Source organism: Bos mutus, chromosome 18 (genome assembly GCF_027580195.1).
Source record: "Bos mutus isolate GX-2022 chromosome 18, NWIPB_WYAK_1.1, whole genome shotgun sequence".
In the NCBI taxonomy this organism is placed as follows: Eukaryota; Metazoa; Chordata; class Mammalia; order Artiodactyla; family Bovidae; genus Bos; species Bos mutus.
The window spans coordinates 14,080,022-14,099,888 of NC_091634.1; the positions used below are offsets into that span (position 1 = coordinate 14,080,022).

The following is a 19,867-nucleotide window of genomic DNA, read 5'->3' on the forward strand; positions in this document are numbered from 1 at the left end:
TTATATGAAATTTCCAGAATAAGCAAAGCCCTAGAGACACATGCAAAGAGCCAACTCACTGGAAAAGACTGATGCTGGAAAAGACTGAGGGCAGGAGGAGAAAGGGGTGACAAAGGATGAGAGGGTTGGATGGCATCACCAAGTCAATGGACATGAGTTCAACGAACTCCAGGAGATAGTTAAGGACAGGAAAGCCTGACATGCTGCAATCCATTGGGTTGCAAAGAGTCAGACATGACTTAGTGACTGAACAACATAGAGACAAAAAGCAGATAGATTAGTGGTTGCCAGAGGACAGAGGGAGGGAGGAATTGGAAATGACAGCTAATGGATTTGAGGTTTTTTCCTAGGGTGATGAAATGTTCTAGATTTAGATAGTGCTGATGGTTGCATAATATTACAAATGTGCAAAAAAAAAAAAAAAATACACTGAATTGTAGTCTTAAATGGTATGTTAGGTGAATTTGAATTTCAGCTCAATTTAAAAAATTACCAAAAAAGCCAGAAGCAAGGGACTTCCCTGTGGTTAAGACTCTGCTTCCACTACAGGAGGCGGAAGTTCCATCCCTTGTGGGGGAACTAAGATCCCACAAGCCCAGTGGCATAGCCTCAAAAAATTAAAAGCCAGAAGCCGAAGTTCTTCTGGGGCCCATCTCAAATGCCCCACGTGCTCTGCCCACTGCCTCCTTGACACCCTTTCCTACTTCTCTCACTCTGCTTGCGGCACGCGGCCACCTCAGGGCTTTTGCACTGTTCCTCTGTCTGGACCACTCTTCCTCCAGATCCCCACCTCCACTAGGTCTCTGCTCAAATGTCATCTCAGCGCAGCCCTTGCTTACTCATATTACAACCCCACCCACTTGCAGAATTTCCTCCACCCTTTCCCCCCCTCTGTCTTCAGCGTCAGAATCTAGACTCTCAGCTTCACCAGGAAAAGATTTATTTATTTTTGGCAGCAATGGGTCTTCATTGCTGCATGAAGGCTGTTCTCTAGTTACAGCAAGCGGGGGTTACTCTCCAGTTACAGTGCATAGACTTCTCACAGCGGTGGCTTCTTTTGCTGCAGAGCACAGGCTTTAGGGTTTGTGGGTTCAGCAGCAGCAGCACACGGGCTTAGTTGCTCCAGGGCATGTGGGATCTTCCCGGACCTGGGCTCGAACCTATGTCCTCTGCCTTGGCAGGCAGATTCTCAACCACTGGACTAGAAGGAAGTCCCAGGATGAGCTCTTTGGGCTGCTTTCTTCATTGCGATATCCCCAGTGCCTGGAGCAGGGTCAGGTGATGGAGACGATATGTCAAGGAGGCGGAGGAAGAGGAGCCCCTGGAGCCTCACTCCCTCCCTCTCCTTCCCTACGCAGGTCTCCCACGTCTTTACCAACTTTGGCAAGGGTATCCGCTACGTGTCTTTTGAGCAGTATGGAAGAGACACGCGTTCCTGGGTGGGGCACTACGGCACCCTTGTGACCCACTCCAGTGTGAGGGTCAGGATCCGCCTGTCCTAGCTAACCAGCCTGACCCAGCCTTCCAGGACAGACTGCCATCTGCCGGACACTAACGTCAATCAAGGGCGGCTTTTGCAGCCAGGAGCCAGAGGATGCCTGTGGAAGGGTCGGGGGAGGTCCTGTGTGGCCTGTTCCTGGCACTCTTCCAGTGAACCCCACTTGCTGCTGCTTCAACCAAGAAACCAGGGATCCAACCGGGCTGGTCACTTGCTCCCCCAGGGCAGTGTCAAAGAGTAACTCAGAGACCTGTACTGTACTTGTAAATTTCTTTCTCACATGTGTGCTGATCAGTTGATGCTGGTTTAGTCACCAAGTCGTGTCCAATTCTTGTGACCCCTTGGACTGTAGCCCACCAGGCTCCTCTGTCTATGGGATTTCCCAGGCAAGAATACTGGAGTGGATTGCCATTTCCTTCTCCAGGCCATCTTCCTGACCCAGGGATCAAACCCACATCTCCTGCACTGGCAGGTGGATTCTTTAGTGACAGAGCCACCAGGGAAATCCCATCAGTTGATGTGTTAGTTGCTCAGTCGTGTCCAAGTCTTTGTGACCCCATGGACTGTAGCCCACCAGGCTTCTCCATCCATAGGATTCTCCAGGTAAGAATACTGGAGTGGATTGCCTTTCCCTTCTCCAGAGGATCTTCCCAACCCAGGGATCGAACCCACTGAGTCAAAAAGCAAAGGCCAAACCCAGGTTAAAAATAGAGGAATGCTGCTAACAATCCTGGACAAGGACTCTTGTCAGCATATTTTGGGGTTAAGGCAATTGCTGGCAGGGAGCAGAGTTGTCCTCGGGGGGACCAACAGGGGCCTCAAAGGGAACCCATCCTCTCGTTTGCGGTAATCTCTGGGACTCGGTAGTGGGGCCCATGCAAGCTCCTCCAGCACCACACCCAACAGCTCCTCTCCTCTGAGCCATACAGGTGCCATTTCTTTCAGAATTCCTAACGCCCAGTCTGCACTGACCCCCAAACTGTATCCTCTACCCCCACCTCCTGGCCCTGTGTCGGGCAGCCCCTCCTTCTGCCAAGACGACAGCCTCCTTTTCTCCACACCTGAGCCCACTTGGAGAAGGACTCCGGGAGCAACGCTCCCCTGATGTCTCCCAATTTCCCTAGCTGAGTGCAGCTGACAAGCCAGCTTAATAAAAAATTGGTGCAGAGTGTGAGCTGATGGGGGATTTTATCTGTAACTGATGTGCTTGTCTGCCCCCAGCTCTGACCCTAAAAGGCCATGTGGGTTATTTCCAATAGTGAGAACCTCAGGGGTGCTAAGTGCCATGCAAGAAGTGGGTGAGTTTCAAGAACACAGATAGGTCACCAGGACTCAGCCAACAGCTCCCCTGCCAGTTCTCAGCTGTTCTCCCAGCAGTTCTCAGGGAGGTACCCCATTGTCACTGCCATTTGGTCCAGAAGGAAACAGGTTCAGAGTTTAAAAGGCCTGCCCAGGGTCACCTGGCCAGGAAGTAGGGGAAGCCAGACTTGAACCAGACGTTGGGCTCCAGAGCCCAATGATATATGCTCAGCTCCCAAATCTTAAAACCACGGGACTTCCCCAGTGGTCCAGTGGGCAAGACGCTGCACTTCCAGTCCAAGGGGAGAGAGTTCAATCCTTGGTAGAAGAATTAAGATCCCACATGCAGCGCAGTGTGGCCAAAAAAGAGAGAAAAAAAACTCTAACCTGGCCAAGCACGTGATTGGGTGAGGTCCGCATCACTCTCAGTGCCATGGAAATGGAGCCAGAGTGGGGAACAAATATACCCACAGTCACAGAGCAAGGAAGAGGCAGAGGAGGTAGGATTTGAACACAGGTGTGTGTGTCTGAGCAGAGCCATGCACGCCAACCAATCCCAGCAACACCCTTTTGCTGCCAATGTTACAATTACTGGCACTTTTCAGATGAGGAAGCTTGACAGGAGGGCTTTCATGTCCAGGCCCTTGGCCTGAAGGAAGGGGAACTGGACCTCAGCGCTGCCCACCTGATTCCAAAGCTTGTAACAGCAGTCACTGCACGTGCTATCATACACGTAAAAGCATCTGGTTTAATCGTCACCAAATCCAACAGAGGGGATACTGTGAGCGGAGTTATTTTTTTTCTGGTGAAGGAAATTGAGGCCGGGGGGATGTCCAGTTGCCAAGACCACAAAGAGGGTGAATACCACACAAGAGGGTTCAGGTCACAAACCTTGGGGGCTGGGGTCTTTATTGCAACCCCTCCCCAGAAGATGGCAGTACAGAGTCTTGTCCCAGCAGAAGAGGTTGTTGGAGCCAGCATGGAAGCCAACGGTGTTGGGAGAGGGGCGCCCAGGACCCCTATGGGTTAAGGGTCCACTGGGCTGGGCTTTGAACCCAGACCAGCTACTTCTAGAGCTGGACTTGCTTCCTCAGGGCACTGCAGGTGCACCAAGGGAAAGAAAGTTCTGCGTGATGATCCACCCACCGGGTCCCCACAGTCACTTCTTCTTCTGCACGTGGCCACAGTCGTACTTGCCGCGCACGACCTTGAGCTTGACACCCGGCAGGTCCTGCGTGCGGCCGCCCTGTACGAGGACCACGTGGTGCTCCTGCAGGTTGTGGCCCTCTCCAGGGATGAAGCAGACGGCCTCCCGGCCAGTGCTGAGCCTCACGCGGCAACACTTGCGGTTGGCTGAGTTGGGCTTCTTGGGCTTGCGGATAAAGGTGCGCAGGACCACGCCCTTCAGCTGTGGCCGGCCCTCCGTCGGGCCTGGTTTCGAAGGCGGAAACTTCGGGGGGCCCCGACGGTGTAGCTGGTTCAGGGTGGCCATGGGACGCGTGCCCCAAGGCCGGGGGGCCAGGGCTAGGCCTGGAGAGACACCAGGAGGGCGGAAGAGAGATTATTATCCCAGCGAACAGATAACAGCATCAGCCACTCGCTCTTTTGTTTGAGGCACCGTTCCAAGTACTTCCCAGGGCTATATTTGTTTATGGCTGGGGGTACTCATGGCTGAGAGTAATATTAATAACATTTATGGAGCAATCACCATGTGTCGGGTTCTTTTTTAAGCATTTCGTAAGAATTAACTTACAGGTTTCCACTGTGTCCTGTACTGTTCTATGCCTCGTATCTACATTAACACACACCGCCCCACAGCCACCCTATGAGGTGGACGGGAGGCTGGTCTCTGGGCCGTGTCACTCCCCCTGTCACCCCACTTCCATCCCCATGAGCAGATTCTGTCAACTGAGACTTCACAACTGATCGGAATCCCCTTCCTCCTCCACAGCATCCACCCTGGTCCTGTCTACCCTTGATTCTCACTGGACTCTCCTGTCCTCCTCCTCCCAGGTCTCCCTATTTCTACTGTCTGCTCCCCACATGCAGCCAGAGGTACCCTGTGGACACTGGGTCAGATACATTCCTCCCCTGCTCAGAGCCTCCCTATGGCTCCATCTCAGTCCGATGAAGAGCCAAATTCCCACCCAGAGGAACCCCAAGCCCCCCACTTACCATAATTTAGGGACATGCTAAGGCCACGGAGAAGGCCGGACCAAGACATCCCACCGCCTGCAGAGTCCCTGTATAAGGCGATAAGATAAAGTGGCCTTCATTGGGGTAGGGTCCAAATTCTCCCCAACTCTCCCTATTTAGTGAAATGAAAGTCACTCAGTCGTGTCCGACTCTTTGTGACCCCATGGACTATACAGGTCATGGAATTCTCCACGCCAGAATACTGGAGTGGGCAGCCTTTCCCTTCTCCAGGGGATCTTCCAAACCCAAAGATCGAACCCAGGTGCCCCACACTGCAGGCGGATTCTTTACCAGCTGAGCCACAATGGAAGCCCCAATTCTCCCCCACCCTCCCTATTTAGCCTTCCGGTCAAATCTAAGCAATTTCCTCTACCGTATAACCGCAACCCCTAACGCTGCTAAGAGAAAGTCCCTCCGTAAGTTTAGGCTTGCACTGAATAAGCTCTCGGGGAGCCAACAGTCTCTGCTCACATACAGAATAAAACGGGAACCTGAGGGGAGACCCCGGAGGTTTGGAGAACTCGAGCTCTGTAGACTTTACCGACCCTAGCCCGGTCCGCCGACACGCCGAAACCGATCTCTAGCTCGATCTGCGGGGAACAGAGAACGATTGGACAACGATAGTGTCAATCTCGGGCAACTGTTCTCATTGAATTGTGTTTTTTTGAGGCATAGAAGGGCTTCACCCCTCCCAGGGTCTGATTGGCTAGTCTCGAGCAGAACAGCAGCTTTGTAATTGGTCTAAATGAGTAGTGGGCGGGACGAGGGGGGTGCGTGACTCCTTGTCCGCCTTCCAAGATGGCTGCGTCCATGGTGCGGCGCTTGGGTCCTCTAGTAGCTGGTCGGGGCCTGCGGCTTCGAGGAGGCTGTGTCTGTAACCAGAGCTTCAAGAGAAGTTTCGCTACGGAGAGACAGGACCGGAACCTCCTGTACGAACACGCGCGTGAGGGCTACAGCGCGCTCCCTCTGCTGGATATGGAATCACTGTGCGCATACCCGGAAGATGCCGCGCGCGCGCTGGATCTCCGCAAGGGGGAGTTGCGGTCTAAGGATCTGCCCGGCATCGTGAGTGCGCTTGCGCGGCCCAACCACCGCGGGGCCGGTCCGCTTTGCCTATTGGCTGTTCGCTTTACGGACGAAATGGGCTTACAAGATTCTGTCCCGCAGGGGGCGTTCTGATCGCAAGAATTTTAATTCCTTCCCAGTTTAGCCAATGTGTTGTGCCTGGCACCTAGGTACGTGTCAGATACCACGGAGTGCTAAGGCCCTACTGTCCATATAGGCATGATGCTCCTAGTCCATAAAGCGTGCTGGGAACTTACTGTCTTCCCGCGTCCTTTGTGCTCAGACCTCTTGCCAGGCTTATGGTAAAGCCACAAAGGAAAACGGGGAACAGAGATATGAATCAGTGGGTAAGGGGAGACCCTTGCCTTTGGGGAGTGAGAGGAAGAGTTATGCACTTACCCCACAAGTATCAGGCAGTTGCTGCTGCTACTGGTAAGTCGCTTCAGTCGTGTCCGACTCTGTGTGACCCCATAGACGGAAGCCCACCAGGCTCCCCCGTCCCTGGGATTCTCCAGGCAAGAGCACTCGAGTGAGTTGCCATTTCCTTCTCCAATGCATGAAAGTGAAAGTGAGGTCGCTCAGTCGTGTCCGACTCTTAGCGACCCCATGGACTGCAGCCTACCAGGCTCCTCCGTCCATGGGATTTTCCAGGCAAGACTACTGGAGAGGAGTGCCATTGCCTTCTCCGATCAGGCAGTTAAGTAGTGTTATTTTATGAACAAATGTGTTTTTGAACATATTTAGGGAGTGCGTATGTTCTGTACCTGATGTTGAGAATAAGGCAGTGAATATTAATAATCATATTATTGGGCTTCCCTGGTGGTTCAGACGGTAAAGAATCTGCCTGTAATGCAGGAGACCCAGGCTTGATCCCTAGGTCGGGAAGATTCCCTGGAGAAGGGCAGAAGAGCCTGGTGGGCTACAGTCCATAGCATCGCAAAGAGTTGGACACGACTAAGCAACTAACACACACATTCATACTGTGCTACTACTCATAAGGCCAGCACATACATAATACTACATGCTGGTGAGCTAGGACTGGAATTGCCATATTTCTAGACCCTGTTGAAATGCTGGGGGTGATGGGGACCCCAAATCCTCCCAGCCCTCTCTTGGACCGCCCCCCGCCACCCATACATCCAATCTAGTATAAGTGCTTTATGCAGATGAGTCCCCTTTAAGTTTCACAGCAACCCTATGAGACGGGTGCCATTATATCCACAATTTTAACAGAGGGGAAACTAAGGCTCAGAGAAGCTAATTTAAAAAGAAACAAACATATGGCAGTTCCTCAAAAAATTAAACATAGAATTACTATGTAATCCAGCAATCCCACTTCTGAGTACATACCCCCCCCCAAAAAAAAAAAAAGAAAAGCAGGGACTCAAACAGATACCTACCTGTATGTTCGTGTTTATAGCAGCATTATTCACAGTGGCCAAAAGGTGGAAGTAACCCAAGTGTCCACTAATCAATGAATGGATAGAGAAAATGTGGTAGGGACTTGCCTGGTAATCCAGTGGTTAAGACTTCATGGTCCAAAGCAGGGGATGCAGGTTCGATCCCTGGCCAGGAACCTAAGACCCCACGAGCACTGAGGCCAAAAACCAAAACGTGAAACAGAAGCAATACTGTGACCAGTACAATAAAGACTTTAAAAATGGTCCACATCAAAAAGAATCTTGTAAGAAAATGTGGTAAATACTTGCAATGGAATAACATTCAGCCTTAAAAAGGAAGGAAATTCCGACACATGCTACAATGTGAGTGCTCAGCTGATCAGTCATGTCTGCCTCTTTGCAACTCCATGGACTGTAGCCTGCCAGCCTCCTCCGTCCATGAGATTTTCCAGCAAGAACACTAGAGTGGGTTGCCATTTCCTCCTCCAGGGGATCTTCCCGACCCCTGTGTCTCCTGCATTGGCAGGTGGATTCTTTAGCACTGAGCCACCTGGGAAGCCCATACTGCAAAATGGATTTATCTTAAATTCGTTATGCTAGGTGAAGTAAGCCAGTCGCAAAAGGGCAAGCACTGTGTGATTCCAGTTCTGTGAGGCTTCTGGATTTGTCTCAGTCAAATCCACAGAGACGGAATATAGAATGGTAGTTGGCAGGTGCAGGAATGTCTAATGGGTACAGTTTCAGTTTGGGAAGGTTCAGTGGTTCCGGAGATGGGTAGTTGTGATGCTAGCACAATATAAATGTATTTAATGCCACTGAAATGTACACTTAAAAAACAGTTAATGTGCAAAATTCTATGTATATTTTATCCCAGATCTCGACATGGCAGGAGCTGAGGCAGCTGCGGGAACAGATCCGGAGCCTGGAGGAGGAGAAGGAGGCTGTGACAGAGGCAGTGCGGGCCCTGGTGGTGAGCACGGGGTCCTGAGCAGGTGTGGGGCTGGCAGCAAGATGCCTCTGGCTACAGGTAACGGGAAACCCAGTTTCAGGAGTTTGAAGGATATGGACATTCATCGTCTCACACCACAACCGTCCAGGGCCCAGGCATCCCTGGGGCTGATTCTTAACCACTGGACCACCAGGGAAGTCCCTAGCTCATCATCTGGGGGACACCATGCAACAGCCTGACTGGGGAGCTCCTGCCCTCAGCCCATTTCACAGACCAGGATACCAAGGCTTGGAGAGGGGAAGAGATTTGCCCAAGAGCACACTCTGGTTGGCACCCAACTTTCAGACCCAGTTCTGCTGCATTCCCTGGTGCTCAGGAACACAGAAGTTTCCGAGCATCAAAGACCATTGGTGTCAGGCCTCCATGTGCATGCTCATAGACTTTACCATTCCGAGTCTCAGTTTTCTCATCAACAAAATGGGAATCACATTGATACGAACCTTATAGTGGGGGTTATGAAGAAAAAGGATCATCTGAGAGTCCTCTGCCCATGGCTAGACATGAGGCAGCACTAAACTGAGCTACAGGGTGTGATTGCTGTTATGTTATCTTGCCTCCTCCCAGTTTTACTAATAGAGAAACTGAGGTACAGGGTGGAGGAGGGTCCAGCCAGGCACTGGCAGAGCAAGGAATTCAGATCCCCTAGCCCTACCCTTTCACCCCTCTTTCCCCTCCCCCTCATCCCCAACTCCATCACTCTAATCACCTCCTCATCTCTTTTCTACCAGGTAAACCAGGACAACAGTCAAGTGCAGCAGGTACTACAGAGAGTTGATATCCTGTCCCTGATCGGGGTGGGCAGCACAGATAACCATTATCAGTCATACAGTCTCCATTGTATGTGATGGAAAACGTAACTCAAGTAAGAGTAAGAAAAATAACAACAGGCTGTGTTGATTCATAAAAATCCTGGCTTCAGGTACAGCTGGATCCAGCTCCTGGCTCCTCCATATTTGGTTCAGCTTTCTCCCCTTGAGGGCACGGAAGACAAGGTCTGGTGCAAAGAGGACCATTTTCTTGATACTTCCAGACAAAGCCCTGGGGCTGATTGTCATGAGTTTGTCTTGGATCACGTGCCTGTCTTTAAGCCAATCACTTTGGCCAAGCAATGGAATGTTCTAGTAGGCCAAGCCAGAGGCATGTCCTTGTGGACGTGCCACGAGGTGGTGAGGGGAGGTTCCTGAAAGGAAATTCAGGATGTTGAGCCTGAAGAAGAAGCAACAAAGTCCACCACAGAGGTTATCCTAGCCAGGACCCCACCCTCTCCTGGGCTGACCCCACGTGTCCCGTTCCCAGGACCCCCAATATCAGAGTCTGCGGGCACGTGGCCGGGAGATCCGGAAGCAGCTCACACTCCTCTACCCCAAGGAGGCCCAGCTCGAAGAGCAGTTCTACCTGCGGGCGCTGAGGCTGCCCAACCAGACCCACCCAGACGTGGTGAGCACCTCGCCGGGCGGCAGGGGAGGCCAGGGCCCTGTCCGGCGCCACCTTCCCTCTGACACCCACTGTTTCCCACAGCCTGTCGGGGACGAAAGCCAGGCCCGCGTGCTCCATGTGGTTGGAGACAAGCCAGGTAGGCCATAGCCCAGGCTGGGGGACCCCAGGCTGAGGGCGGGGGCTCCTGGGGTCTGGGACTGTGGCCGGAGCCTGTAGAGCCCTGGGCTTTCTCACACTGTCTCGTGTGTGTGTGTTCCTGTGTGTGTGTGTGTGTGTCTGGCTCTTTCTCCTCCCCTCTCTCTCCTTTTCTCTCCCTCCCTCTTCCCCCACTGTCTCTCTAATCCTCTTTCTCTCTATCCCCTGTTCCCTGTCTCTTCTCCTCTTACCCCATTGCTTTTCATCCATATACAGCTTTCTCCTTCCAACCCCGGGGCCACCTGGAAATAGCCGAGAAACTCGACATCATCCGTCAGAAGTGAGCCCCCCCTCCCAGACCCTGCCATTCAGCAACCCCCCACCCCAGCAGCTGGCTGCCGGCTCCACTTCACTGGGCTCAGCATGGGATGTGGAACCACCAGGGCCTCGCCCGGCATGAATGTTTGATGACCGGCCTCCCGCCTGGCAGCTGGGCCTCTGCCCCGGAGTGCTAGAGTCCCCCTTCTTCCCCCACCAGCCCCGGCCTACAGGCCCCCACCTGTCTGCCCATCTGTCTCCCAGGCGCCTGTCCCATGTGTCTGGCCACCGCTCCTATTACCTGCGCGGGGCTGGGGCCCTCCTGCAGCACGGCCTGGTCAACTTCACACTCAACAAGCTCATCCACCGGGTATGGGCCAGGATGGGAGGGCTGCCTGGAGGGGGTGGCATCGACGCTGAGCTCCAAAGGCTCAAGGTGGAGAGGAGGGGGTGCCTCTACTCCAGTCACTGTTTTCAGAGCTTATGTGTATCATTGGCATACTTCATTCTTAGGGCAGCGTTAAGAGGAGCGTGCTGTTACTGTCCCCTTTAGAGATGGAGAAATTGAGGCCTGGAGAGGGAGGAACTGTCCAGGACCTCTGGCTCACGTGTGGGGCTCGCCCGAGAGCCTGCACCTGTCACCATTGGCCCTCACTGCCTGCCTGCAGTGGACAGCGAGTGTTGGGGAAAGAACAGTGTCTGCTGAAACTGGGGGGGTCGGCAAGGGCTGAGGGCTGGTCATGCAGCGACCAATGGGACGCTGGTCACAGTGAGGGACCCGGACTGTCCTGAGGGCACTGGGAGTCACAGAGGGTGTTCACTGGTGGGGGACACAGTCACATCTGTACGGAGAACTACACCTCCACTGCCCTGTATGGTAACCTGAGTGAGGACATCGGGAGGCCTCAGTGACAGGGCCCCAGCACCCCAGGGCCAGCTCCATGCCCACTGCTCGGGCCTGCCTCAGTGTCCTCTCCAGTGGAATGGGCTTCAGAGTGACACGGGGGAGCTGTTAGTCCCCTCTGCAGTGTCCGTTCTTCAGGCCTGAGCTTGGGGTCTGGTGGGGGTCCTGGCTGTGCTCCTCACCCCTTCCCTACCCCTTCCCAGGGCTTCACCCCCATGACGGTGCCAGACCTTCTCCGAGGAGTTGTGTTTGTAAGTGAGGACTCCGTTCCCCATGCCCAGCCATGTGTCAGGCCATGTTATGGGGGCCCCAGGCAGCAAGACCAGCCTGTCTCCACTGAAGAAACTGCCCTGGGGTTGGGTTGAAGGGGTCGCGTCATAATAGGGAACTCAGGGTGAATCTGGGGCTTCCCAGGCGGCTCAGTGGTAAAGAATCTGCCTGCCAATGCAGGAGCTGTGGGTTTGATCCCTGGGTCAGGATAATCCCCTGGAGGAGGAAATGGCAACTCCCTCCAGTCTTCTTGCCTGGAAAATTCCGTGGACAGAGGAGCCTGGCGGGCGGCAGTCCATGGGGTCAAAGGAGTCAGCATGGCTGAGTGACTGAGCACGCACATGCATGCAGGGTGCTTCCCTTCCTTCCAGGGGAGGAGCAGGGGATATGATGACAGAATGGGGCCCCCCGAGGTTACCTGTCCTCTGGCCTCCTCCCCAGGAAGGCTGTGGGATGACACCAAATGCCAAACCATCCCAAATTTACAACATCGACCCCTCCCGCTTTGAAGACCTCAACCTGGCCGGGACAGCGGAGGTAGGACTTGCAGGTGAGAGTGCACCTGGGGGCCAGAGCAGGGCGAGAGCCCCTCAGGTCCTCGGCGCGGGAGGGAAGGGGCAGCCAGGAGCATCCCGGGGGTGATGGCTGCACGCCCAGGGCCTATGCGTACAGTTGTGTAGGTTGTTCAGCCACGTGTCCTGACATGAGGTTGTGTCTGCCAGAAGGGACACCTTTTCTAATTCCCACAAAGGTTTCCTGTGGATGGATGGATGGTGGCCCTGGCTGACCCCTTCTGTCCCCTTCTCCTCCCAGGCTACTTCATGGACCACTCCGTGGCCTTCAGGGACCTGCCAATCAGGTGATGCCTTGTTCCTGTAGAACTTGTCCCCACCTGTGACATCCCCTGTCCTCTCCCTGACCCCACTTACCCACCCCACCCCCCGCCAGGATGGTTTGTTCCAGTACCTGCTACCGGGCGGAAACAGACACGGGGAAGGAGCCGTGGGGGCTGTATCGAGTACACCACTTCACCAAGGTTGGCATAGCTAGGACTGTGGCGGGGACACCCCAACAGCCTAGTGCCTCCTGACTCCTGTGCCCCTCACCCTGCCCCAGGTGGAGATGTTTGGGGTGACAGGCCCCGGGCTGGAGCAGAGCTCAGAGCTGCTGGAGGAGTTCCTGTCCCTTCAGATGGAGATCTTGACAGAGCTGGGCTTGCACTTCCGGTGCGGGGAGGGGCCAGGGGCTGAGATGGATGGTGGGGTCTGGGGTCGGGGACAGAGGGTGAGGGGTTGGGGAGGAGGGAAAGGCTGGCTGGGTGCTCCCCCATCTTGAAAACCCTCACCGCCTTTTCTCCCCTGCCCCCTTTTGCCCGTGTTAGGATTGTATATAGGATGTCTATCTATCAAGTCCAGTGTCAAGACAAGCTCCCTTCCCTCCTGTGACTCCCCGACCCTAGCGTGCTGTCTCATCTGCCTGGTCCAAGATGGCTTTTTAAGATACTGTTTTGTTTACTTATTGTTGTTATTGGCGGTGCTGGCTCTTCACTGCTGTGCGGGCTTTTCTCCAGTCGCAGTGAGCGGGAGCTGCTGTCCAGTGGCCGTGTGCGGGCTTCTCCTTGCAGTGACTTCTCTCGTGGAGCATGGGCTCTGGAAGCTCAGGCTTCCATAGTTGAAATGCGAGGGTTCAGTGGTAGCAGCTCCCGGGCTCCAGAGCGCAGGCTCAGTAGTTGCGGCGCGTGTGCTCTGCTGCTCCACAGCATGTGAGATCTTCCTGGATCAGAGACCGAAGCCATGTTCCCTGCATTGGCAGGTGGATTCTTAACCACTGAGCCACCAGGGAAGCCCCAGGACGGCTTTTTACCTTCCAGTGGGAAGGGGAGGTTGGGGAGAGGGCACACCCCTTCCCTCTAAGGGGGTGACCGGACGGCGCGAGCCCCACCGCCTCGCTCACCCTGTCAGTCACACATTTTCAGGAGAGGCTGAGGAGGGTGGACTTTTTTCTGAGTGACCCATTACAGAAATCTGGGGGTGCTGTTGCTATCTATAGAAGGAAGAAGAGCCCTGGTGAACAAACAGCCCGGTGTCTTGGCCATCTTGTCCCCTTTGCCACCGTCATCTCTTTATTACCTCCGTTTCCCTCTTTTGGGGCTTCCTACCCTTCCATCACCTCCCACTGCACCCCACCCCCACCTCTCACCCACTGCCCTTTGCCCTGTCTTTCTCCGGGGCTGCAGAGTCCTGGACATGCCCACACAGGAGCTGGGCCTGCCCGCCTACCGCAAGTTCGACATTGAGGCCTGGATGCCAGGGCGAGGCCGGTTCGGTGAGGTGAGCCCCCTGTCCAGCGGGGCCCTCAGGGTGGGAAAGAGGACCCCCCCTCACTGCTCCCCACAGCCCATCGTCTCAGCCCACCCCAACCCCCACGCCCAGGTCACCAGTGCTTCCAACTGCACGGACTTCCAGAGCCGCCGTCTACACATCATGTTCCAGACCGAGGCCGGGGAGCTGCAGTTCGCACACACGGTGAGCCCACACCCTTGCCCGCCCTGCCCTGCACCCCCACGCCGGAGACCCACCACTGCAGCCCCTCCCCTGGGCCCACTGGAGCCTGGATCTGAGTGTCCCCTCCTCTCAGGTGAATGCCACGGGCTGTGCTGTCCCTCGTCTCCTCATCGCCCTCCTGGAGAGCTATCAGCAGAAGGTGAGGGGCGGGGGCGGCGGGAGGATCCCATGGTGGGAGGCGGGGGCCGGAGGCTGGAAGGCCGGCTGGGCAGCCGCCTGAGGCCTGCTCTCTCCCCAGGACGGCTCAGTGCTCGTGCCCCCTGCCCTCCAGCCCTACCTCGGCACCGATCGGATCACCACCCCCACCCACGTGCCTCTCCAGTACATCGGCCCCAACCAGCCCCAGAAGCCCAGGCTCCCGGGCCAGCCTGCCTCGAGCTGAGGACTCATCCTTGTTGGCCAGTAGGGTTGTCACCACTTCCTGGAGCTTAGGGGTCCCTGGGCCCCTGGGACCTGGTGTCCTGAGTCTGTCCCGACATCTACCTTCTTCATGTCCACTCCCCACCTGGGCCTCTGGACTCCAGGGTTCCTGGGGATCAGTCAGAGACCCTGTTGTCATTGGGGGTCCCAGCCTGCAGTGAGAAGCAGTGGTTCCTCCAAGGGGACTTGGAGGTCTGGGGGAGGGCAGAGGAGAGGGAGAGGAGGCCTCCATGCCTCCTTCCTTCTTCCCACCCTCAGTGATTAAGAGAAGGTTCCCTAATAAATGGTCAGAACAAAGGCTTGTGTGGGTCTGTGAGTGAGGGAGGTGGCCTGGCCGACTTGCCAGGATGCTGGCCAGTTTCTCAGAGGTGCTGAACCATCCAGGGGTCTGTGGCTGCAGGGACCATGCCAGAAGTGTCCAGCACCCCCGGAGCATGTAGAGGGTAGCTTGGGGGTCACTGAGGGAACCAAGAGGATGCTGAGGCCTCTCCCCTGACCCTGGGGTAAGTGATACCTCACACCCAACCTTCCGCCTCGGTCCCCAGCCCCAGGTGGGGCGGGAAGCAGCCTGAACTCGGTGAAGCCAGAACCCACTCCTCCCCTTGGAGCCCCCATCTCCATACCTGGAACTGCTTTCGCAGCTCCTCCAACTGCAGCACTTCAAGTCATCCTAGGCTATTCTCACATCCACATCCCATCCTTCAGCAAACCCTGGCAGCTCCTCCTCCAAAATATTTCCAGGGGGTCTCTGGTTGCCCGGTGGTTAAGAATCCACTTGCCAATGCAGAGGACACAAGTTCATGGAAGATCCCACATGCCATGGAACAACTAAGGCTGTACTCCACCGCTACTGAGCCCAAGCTCTGGAGCCCAAGAACTGCAACCACTGAGCCTGCATGCCTAGAACCTGTACTCTCTACAACCAGAAGAAGCCTGTATGCAGCAATAAAGACGCAGTGCAGCCAAAAATAAGTAAATCTTAAAAAAAAAAAAAATTCCCAAATCCTGCCTTTGCTGTCTCGTCCGCTGTCCTGTATCGTAGCAGCCTCTTCTTGCTTTCTGCCCCCCCACGCAAAGCCAGAGGGACCCTGTGGGCAACTGCATCAGGTCATGTGCCTCCCTGCTCAGAGCCCTCCTGTGGCTCCATCTCCCTGGGAGGGAAGGACAAGTTGTCACCGGGGCCCCCGGGAACTGCCTCCCTCCTTCCTTTCTGATGGCCTCTTCCCTGTTGTGCTCTGGCCAGCCCTCCAACCTGCCTGCCTGTTCGCTCAGACTCAATCCCAACTCAGGCACTTGCTCGACTCTTTCCTATCCTAGCTGTTCTTCCCCCTAAATCTTGTGAGATTGCCTGCATTTTATCCTTCAGGTCTTAGCCCAAACGTCACCTCCTCAGAGAGGGCTCCCCTGACTAGCCTGGCCAAAAACCCCAGGCTGTAGCTGCCATGCTCCTGTGATGTGCCACAGCCATTTCCTCCTTGCCCCCTTTTTTTTTTTTTTTTTAATATTTTTTGACTGTGTCGGATCTTGGTTGCAGTGCGGAGGCTTCTGCCTAGGTGTGGTACGCAGGCTCCAGAGCACAAGGGCTCAGTTGCCCCATGGCATGTGGGATCTTAGTTCCCTGATCAGTAATCAAACCCACACCCCTTGCACTGGAACATTAGAAGGCAGATTTTTTTTTAATTCGGCAGCCTCTGGTCTTAGTTGCAGCGTTGATCTTACTTCCAGCATGCAGGATCTTTCATCGTGGTGCGCGGATTCCCCAGTTGTAGCCCAGGTGGACTTCAGAAGTTGCCTCGAAGGCTTGGTTGGCCCCGGGGCATGTGGGACTTAGTTCCCCGACCAGGGGTCAAACCTGTGTCCCCTGCATTGCAAGACGGATTCTTAACCGCTGGACCACCATGGAAGTCCCTCCTCCTTCCTTGAGTGTTGTCTGTCTTCCCCTCTCAAATGTCCACTCCAAGAGGCCAGGGAGGTTTGCCCGTAGCCTCATTCTCTGTTGTAGCCCCAGTGTCTAGAAGAGGACTGGACATATAGTGTGTGTCCAAGAAAAATTACTGGGATGAAGGAGCCCGGGCCCGTGTAGTTCTCCATGCCAGGCACTGCCCAAGCTAATATGTATGTGCATCACTTTAATCTTCCCCATCAGCTGTGGAATAGGTTGTCACCAGCCCCGTTTCACAAGTGAGTTAACAGGTTGGATGAAGCAGTTGTCCCAGGGCTGCACTGCTGGTAGCAGAGGAGCTGCAACTCAGGTGGGGCCCAGTTACAACTCTGAGGAAGTAGGTTTATGAGACCTGCTTTCCAGAAGGCAAGGCATTGCCTGAGGATGGTCTGTAACCTCCCAGCGGGGCCTTAAGCTCATGCTAACATGTCCACTTCTATGTGACCCTGTGGGCTATAGCCAGCTTCTGTCCATGGGATTCTCCAGGCAAGAATACTGAAGTGAGTAGCCATTCCCTTCTCCAGGGGATCTTCCTGACCCAGGGATTGAACCCGGGTCTCCTGCATTGCAGGCAGATTCTTTACTGTCTGAGCCACCAGGGAAGCCCCAGTCAGACCCTGTTTATGTGGGAAGAGAAGCCCTCACCTTCCAAGCAGGCATTCAGGGGCTGGAAGCTGGAGAGGAGGGTGCAGGGCAGTGGGCCCCCATGAATAATTGAGGGTCTCAGACAGGTCTCTCTCCGCCCCACAGCTGTTGCCCTGCCTCAGGCGGCAAGGGGGAGGTGGTGACATCACTTCCTCCCCTGTGGGGGCTACTCAACGGGGGAGGGCAGGTGCGGGTTATAAGGAGCTGCCACCCCGGCCACACAGCGCCAAGGACCCTGGTCTGGACGCCCAACCATGCAGCGCCAAGGGTCCACCATGCTGCTCTTGCTGTTGCTGCCTGCTCTGCTGGCGCTGCTGCTGGGGGCTGGTGAGTGCCAGAGATCAGGGCAAACTCAGCAGCCAGCTGGGGGAGCAGGGACTCAGGTGACCAGGAATGGGGACAGTGCACCCAGTGGGGCCAGACTAGAGCTTTCCTGACTGAGCTTCCAAGTAGAGCCAGTGCCCCTGGCAGGTGGCTGGGGGAGTGGACTTGTGGGTACCGGGACGACCTTGGAACTGGAATCAGCACCAGGGACAGTGCCCAGGGTCCGAGCCCAGCACCCACCTCCTTCCCCCACAGCCACTGCAGCTCCCCTGGCACCCAGACCCTCCAAGGAGGAGGTAAGGACTGTGGCCTTTCACCCCACCTCATCTCCCTGGGACCCCAGCCCCCTCCACCATCTCCATCTCCCTTCCAACCCTCCTACGTTCTCATTCTCCCCATCTGCATTGCCCTCAATCTCCCCTCTGACCCTTCATCCTTCACCCCCAGCTGACGCGCTGTCTGGCAGAGGTGGTCACAGAAGTGCTGACGCTGGGCCAGGTGAGGCGAGGCCCCTGCCTGGCTCTCCTCCACAGAGGTAAGGGGGGCTCAAGCTCCAGTTCCTCTTAGGAGCCCCCGCCCCACCAGGGGTCTGCCCAGGGCTGCCTCGAGGCAGTGGCATCCCCTTCTCATCCCAGAGCCACTGTCTGGACTGGCATGGCACCGTTAAGCATGTCCAGACTGAAGGAGCCTGGCCCACAGCCCCACCCTTGGGGCTCCCTGCAAGGGTACAGGATGGGGGCAGAGTGTCTCCCGGTACTGACCCTCCTCTCCCAGGTGTGGGCTGTCACCTGGGGGACCTCGGGCACCCCACCCCCCGGAACTCCTCTAGGTCTGTCTCCTGATTAGCTGCACAGAGAACATCCCCTCTTTCCATCAGAAATGTGTGAGACAGAGCCCTATGGCTGTCGGTCCACTGAAGATAATGGCCTACTGCTTGGGGATTTTAAAAAGCCAGAGGCTGGGAAGATGAGGTCTAGTCAGGAGGTGAGGGACGAGGAAGAGGAGGAGGAGGCAGCAGAAAGGACCCACAAGTCTGAGGTGCGGGAACAGGCTGTCCGTGAGCAGCTCCACAGCCGGCTCCACCAGGACCACGAAGAGGAGAAAGAGGAAGAAAAGAAGAGGGGGCCCGTGGAGACCTTGGAGGGCCTGTGGAAGAAGCGTCTGGAGGGCGGCAGGGGCCCCCAGAAGCAGGTGGCAGAGCAGGCCAGCGATGAGGAGACGGCCCAGTTCGAGGCAGAGGAGAAGGGAGTGCAGGTGCTGGGCGAGGGCCGCAGCCTGTGGCAGGGGGTCGAGGCGGGCGGAGAGAGACGTGAGGACCGCCACCACTCCCGCCAGCCAGAAGCCGAGCCCCAGCAGGAGGAGAAGGAAGAGGCTTCAGACAGGCAGGTGAGTGGAGGCGGCAATGGGGGAGCAGGGTAGACCAGATGTCAGTGGACATCCTTCCAAGTAGTCACCAACAGCAACATCCACCATGAATAGGCTGACACAAGGAGTAGGTAGCAACACCTAAGCAGGGCCTTCACCTGACCAGGAGGGCTTCCATGCCTACTCCCCATACAGCAACCAAGAAGCCACCCTTATTGCCCAGAAGCGCCAGAGTTAGCTACCATTGCTGGTCTGTGACCAGTGTGTTGGGTGGCCCCATGAAAAGTAGCGGCTGTGCCCAGTTCACTGGGCCATAGGCGGACACCACTGGTGGGTCGTGGAGAGTAGAGCTGTCACCATGATCAACAGCAGTGACAGAAATGGCCCTCACCTCACAGATGGGTCATGGCATCCAAGGTGAGTGCCTGTGCTAGCCCTCCGTCCGCCGCACTGGCTATGGCAGACACCGTGGGCCTCACAGCTGGCCATGTTAGCCCACGTGACTCTTCCAGGGTCAACCAGCGGGGTCACCATTGTAGTCCACGATGACCAAGGAGACTGCTGCGGTTGCCACTGTGTGAACTGACCTGGCCCACATTTGTGGACAACCACTGAGGTGGCCTGCCTTTGAAGGTGGGTGCTGAGACCCCGCTTCTGTTGCCGCCAGGGGCATGATGTGGAGCGGCTGGAGCACATGAGCGATGAGCTGAAGAAGGCGACGGAGATGCTGCGAGAGGAGCTCAGGAGGGGGGGCTGACCCCTGACCTCACGTCCTCCTCCTCCCACACACCCTATACAGCTTAGTACCGCTGACCTCCAACCTACCACCCCACCCTGCTCCCCAACCAGCAGGAGTGGGGAGAAGGGTGTGCCTTGAAACCAGGCCTGAGGGGCCAAGTCTGAGCTGGGTGGAGGGGCTGGGCTCCGCCTGACTCAGGACACAGCCCAGATGCCCTAACCCGTTCCAACCCCCGACCCCGAGTGAATAAAGCACAGAGAAAACCAAGGCTGATGGCATCGCACTTGATTTTAGAGGGACAGGGGCTCAGGAACCACCTGGAGGCCTGGGAAGGCGA

At 55.8% G+C, this 19,867-nt stretch overlaps 4 protein-coding genes across 13 annotated transcripts in view; 3 read left to right on the forward strand and 1 right to left on the reverse strand.

Moving 5' to 3' along the window:
• LOC102285597 (F-box only protein 17) overlaps window positions 1–2,672 on the forward strand; it is a 31,814-nt gene extending 29,142 nt beyond the window's left edge. For all 6 annotated transcript variants that reach the window (XM_070387749.1, XM_070387750.1, XM_070387744.1 and 3 more), the window contains one exon: window positions 1,359–2,672. In XM_070387749.1, the coding sequence (XP_070243850.1) occupies window positions 1,359–1,502 (144 nt within the window). In that variant the 3' untranslated portion in view covers window positions 1,503–2,672. The remainder of the gene's footprint in view (window positions 1–1,358) is intronic.
• An 853-nt stretch (window positions 2,673–3,525) lies between these two features.
• MRPS12 (mitochondrial ribosomal protein S12) lies at window positions 3,526–5,674 on the reverse strand. Of its 4 annotated transcripts, none has more exons than XM_005890544.3 (3): window positions 5,539–5,674; window positions 4,973–5,040; window positions 3,526–4,327 (listed from the first exon to the last, which is right to left on the reverse strand). In XM_005890544.3, exons 2-3 carry the CDS (start codon window positions 5,019–5,021, stop codon window positions 3,957–3,959), a joined length of 420 nt encoding a protein of 139 aa, XP_005890606.2. In that variant the 5' UTR covers window positions 5,022–5,040; window positions 5,539–5,674; the 3' UTR covers window positions 3,526–3,956. The 4 variants fall into 4 exon arrangements, with proteins under 4 accessions (XP_005890606.2, XP_014332115.2, XP_014332114.2 ...); XM_014476629.2 differs by having other exon boundaries at window positions 5,469–5,588; XM_014476628.2 differs by having other exon boundaries at window positions 5,485–5,569.
• On the forward strand, window positions 5,638–14,796 carry SARS2 (seryl-tRNA synthetase 2, mitochondrial). The gene is made up of 16 exons (XM_005890543.2): window positions 5,638–6,058; window positions 8,333–8,428; window positions 9,196–9,225; window positions 9,764–9,904; window positions 9,986–10,040; window positions 10,316–10,379; window positions 10,622–10,727; window positions 11,465–11,512; window positions 11,973–12,081; window positions 12,345–12,390; window positions 12,480–12,567; window positions 12,648–12,757; window positions 13,768–13,861; window positions 13,964–14,056; window positions 14,169–14,234; window positions 14,334–14,796. The coding sequence occupies exons 1-16, from the start codon at window positions 5,792–5,794 to the stop codon at window positions 14,475–14,477; spliced, it is 1,557 nt and encodes a 518-aa protein (XP_005890605.1). The 5' UTR covers window positions 5,638–5,791; the 3' UTR covers window positions 14,478–14,796.
• A 186-nt stretch (window positions 14,797–14,982) lies between these two features.
• On the forward strand, window positions 14,983–19,797 carry CCER2 (coiled-coil glutamate rich protein 2). Of its 2 annotated transcripts, none has more exons than XM_070387751.1 (5): window positions 14,983–15,487; window positions 17,682–17,722; window positions 17,874–17,961; window positions 18,304–18,812; window positions 19,459–19,797. In XM_070387751.1, exons 1-5 carry the CDS (start codon window positions 15,412–15,414, stop codon window positions 19,546–19,548), a joined length of 804 nt encoding a protein of 267 aa, XP_070243852.1. In that variant the 5' UTR covers window positions 14,983–15,411; the 3' UTR covers window positions 19,549–19,797. The 2 variants fall into 2 exon arrangements, with proteins under 2 accessions (XP_070243852.1, XP_070243853.1); XM_070387752.1 differs by lacking the exon at window positions 14,983–15,487 and adding an exon at window positions 16,728–17,429 and having other exon boundaries at window positions 19,459–19,796.
• Window positions 19,798–19,867: the final 70 nt, after the last annotated feature.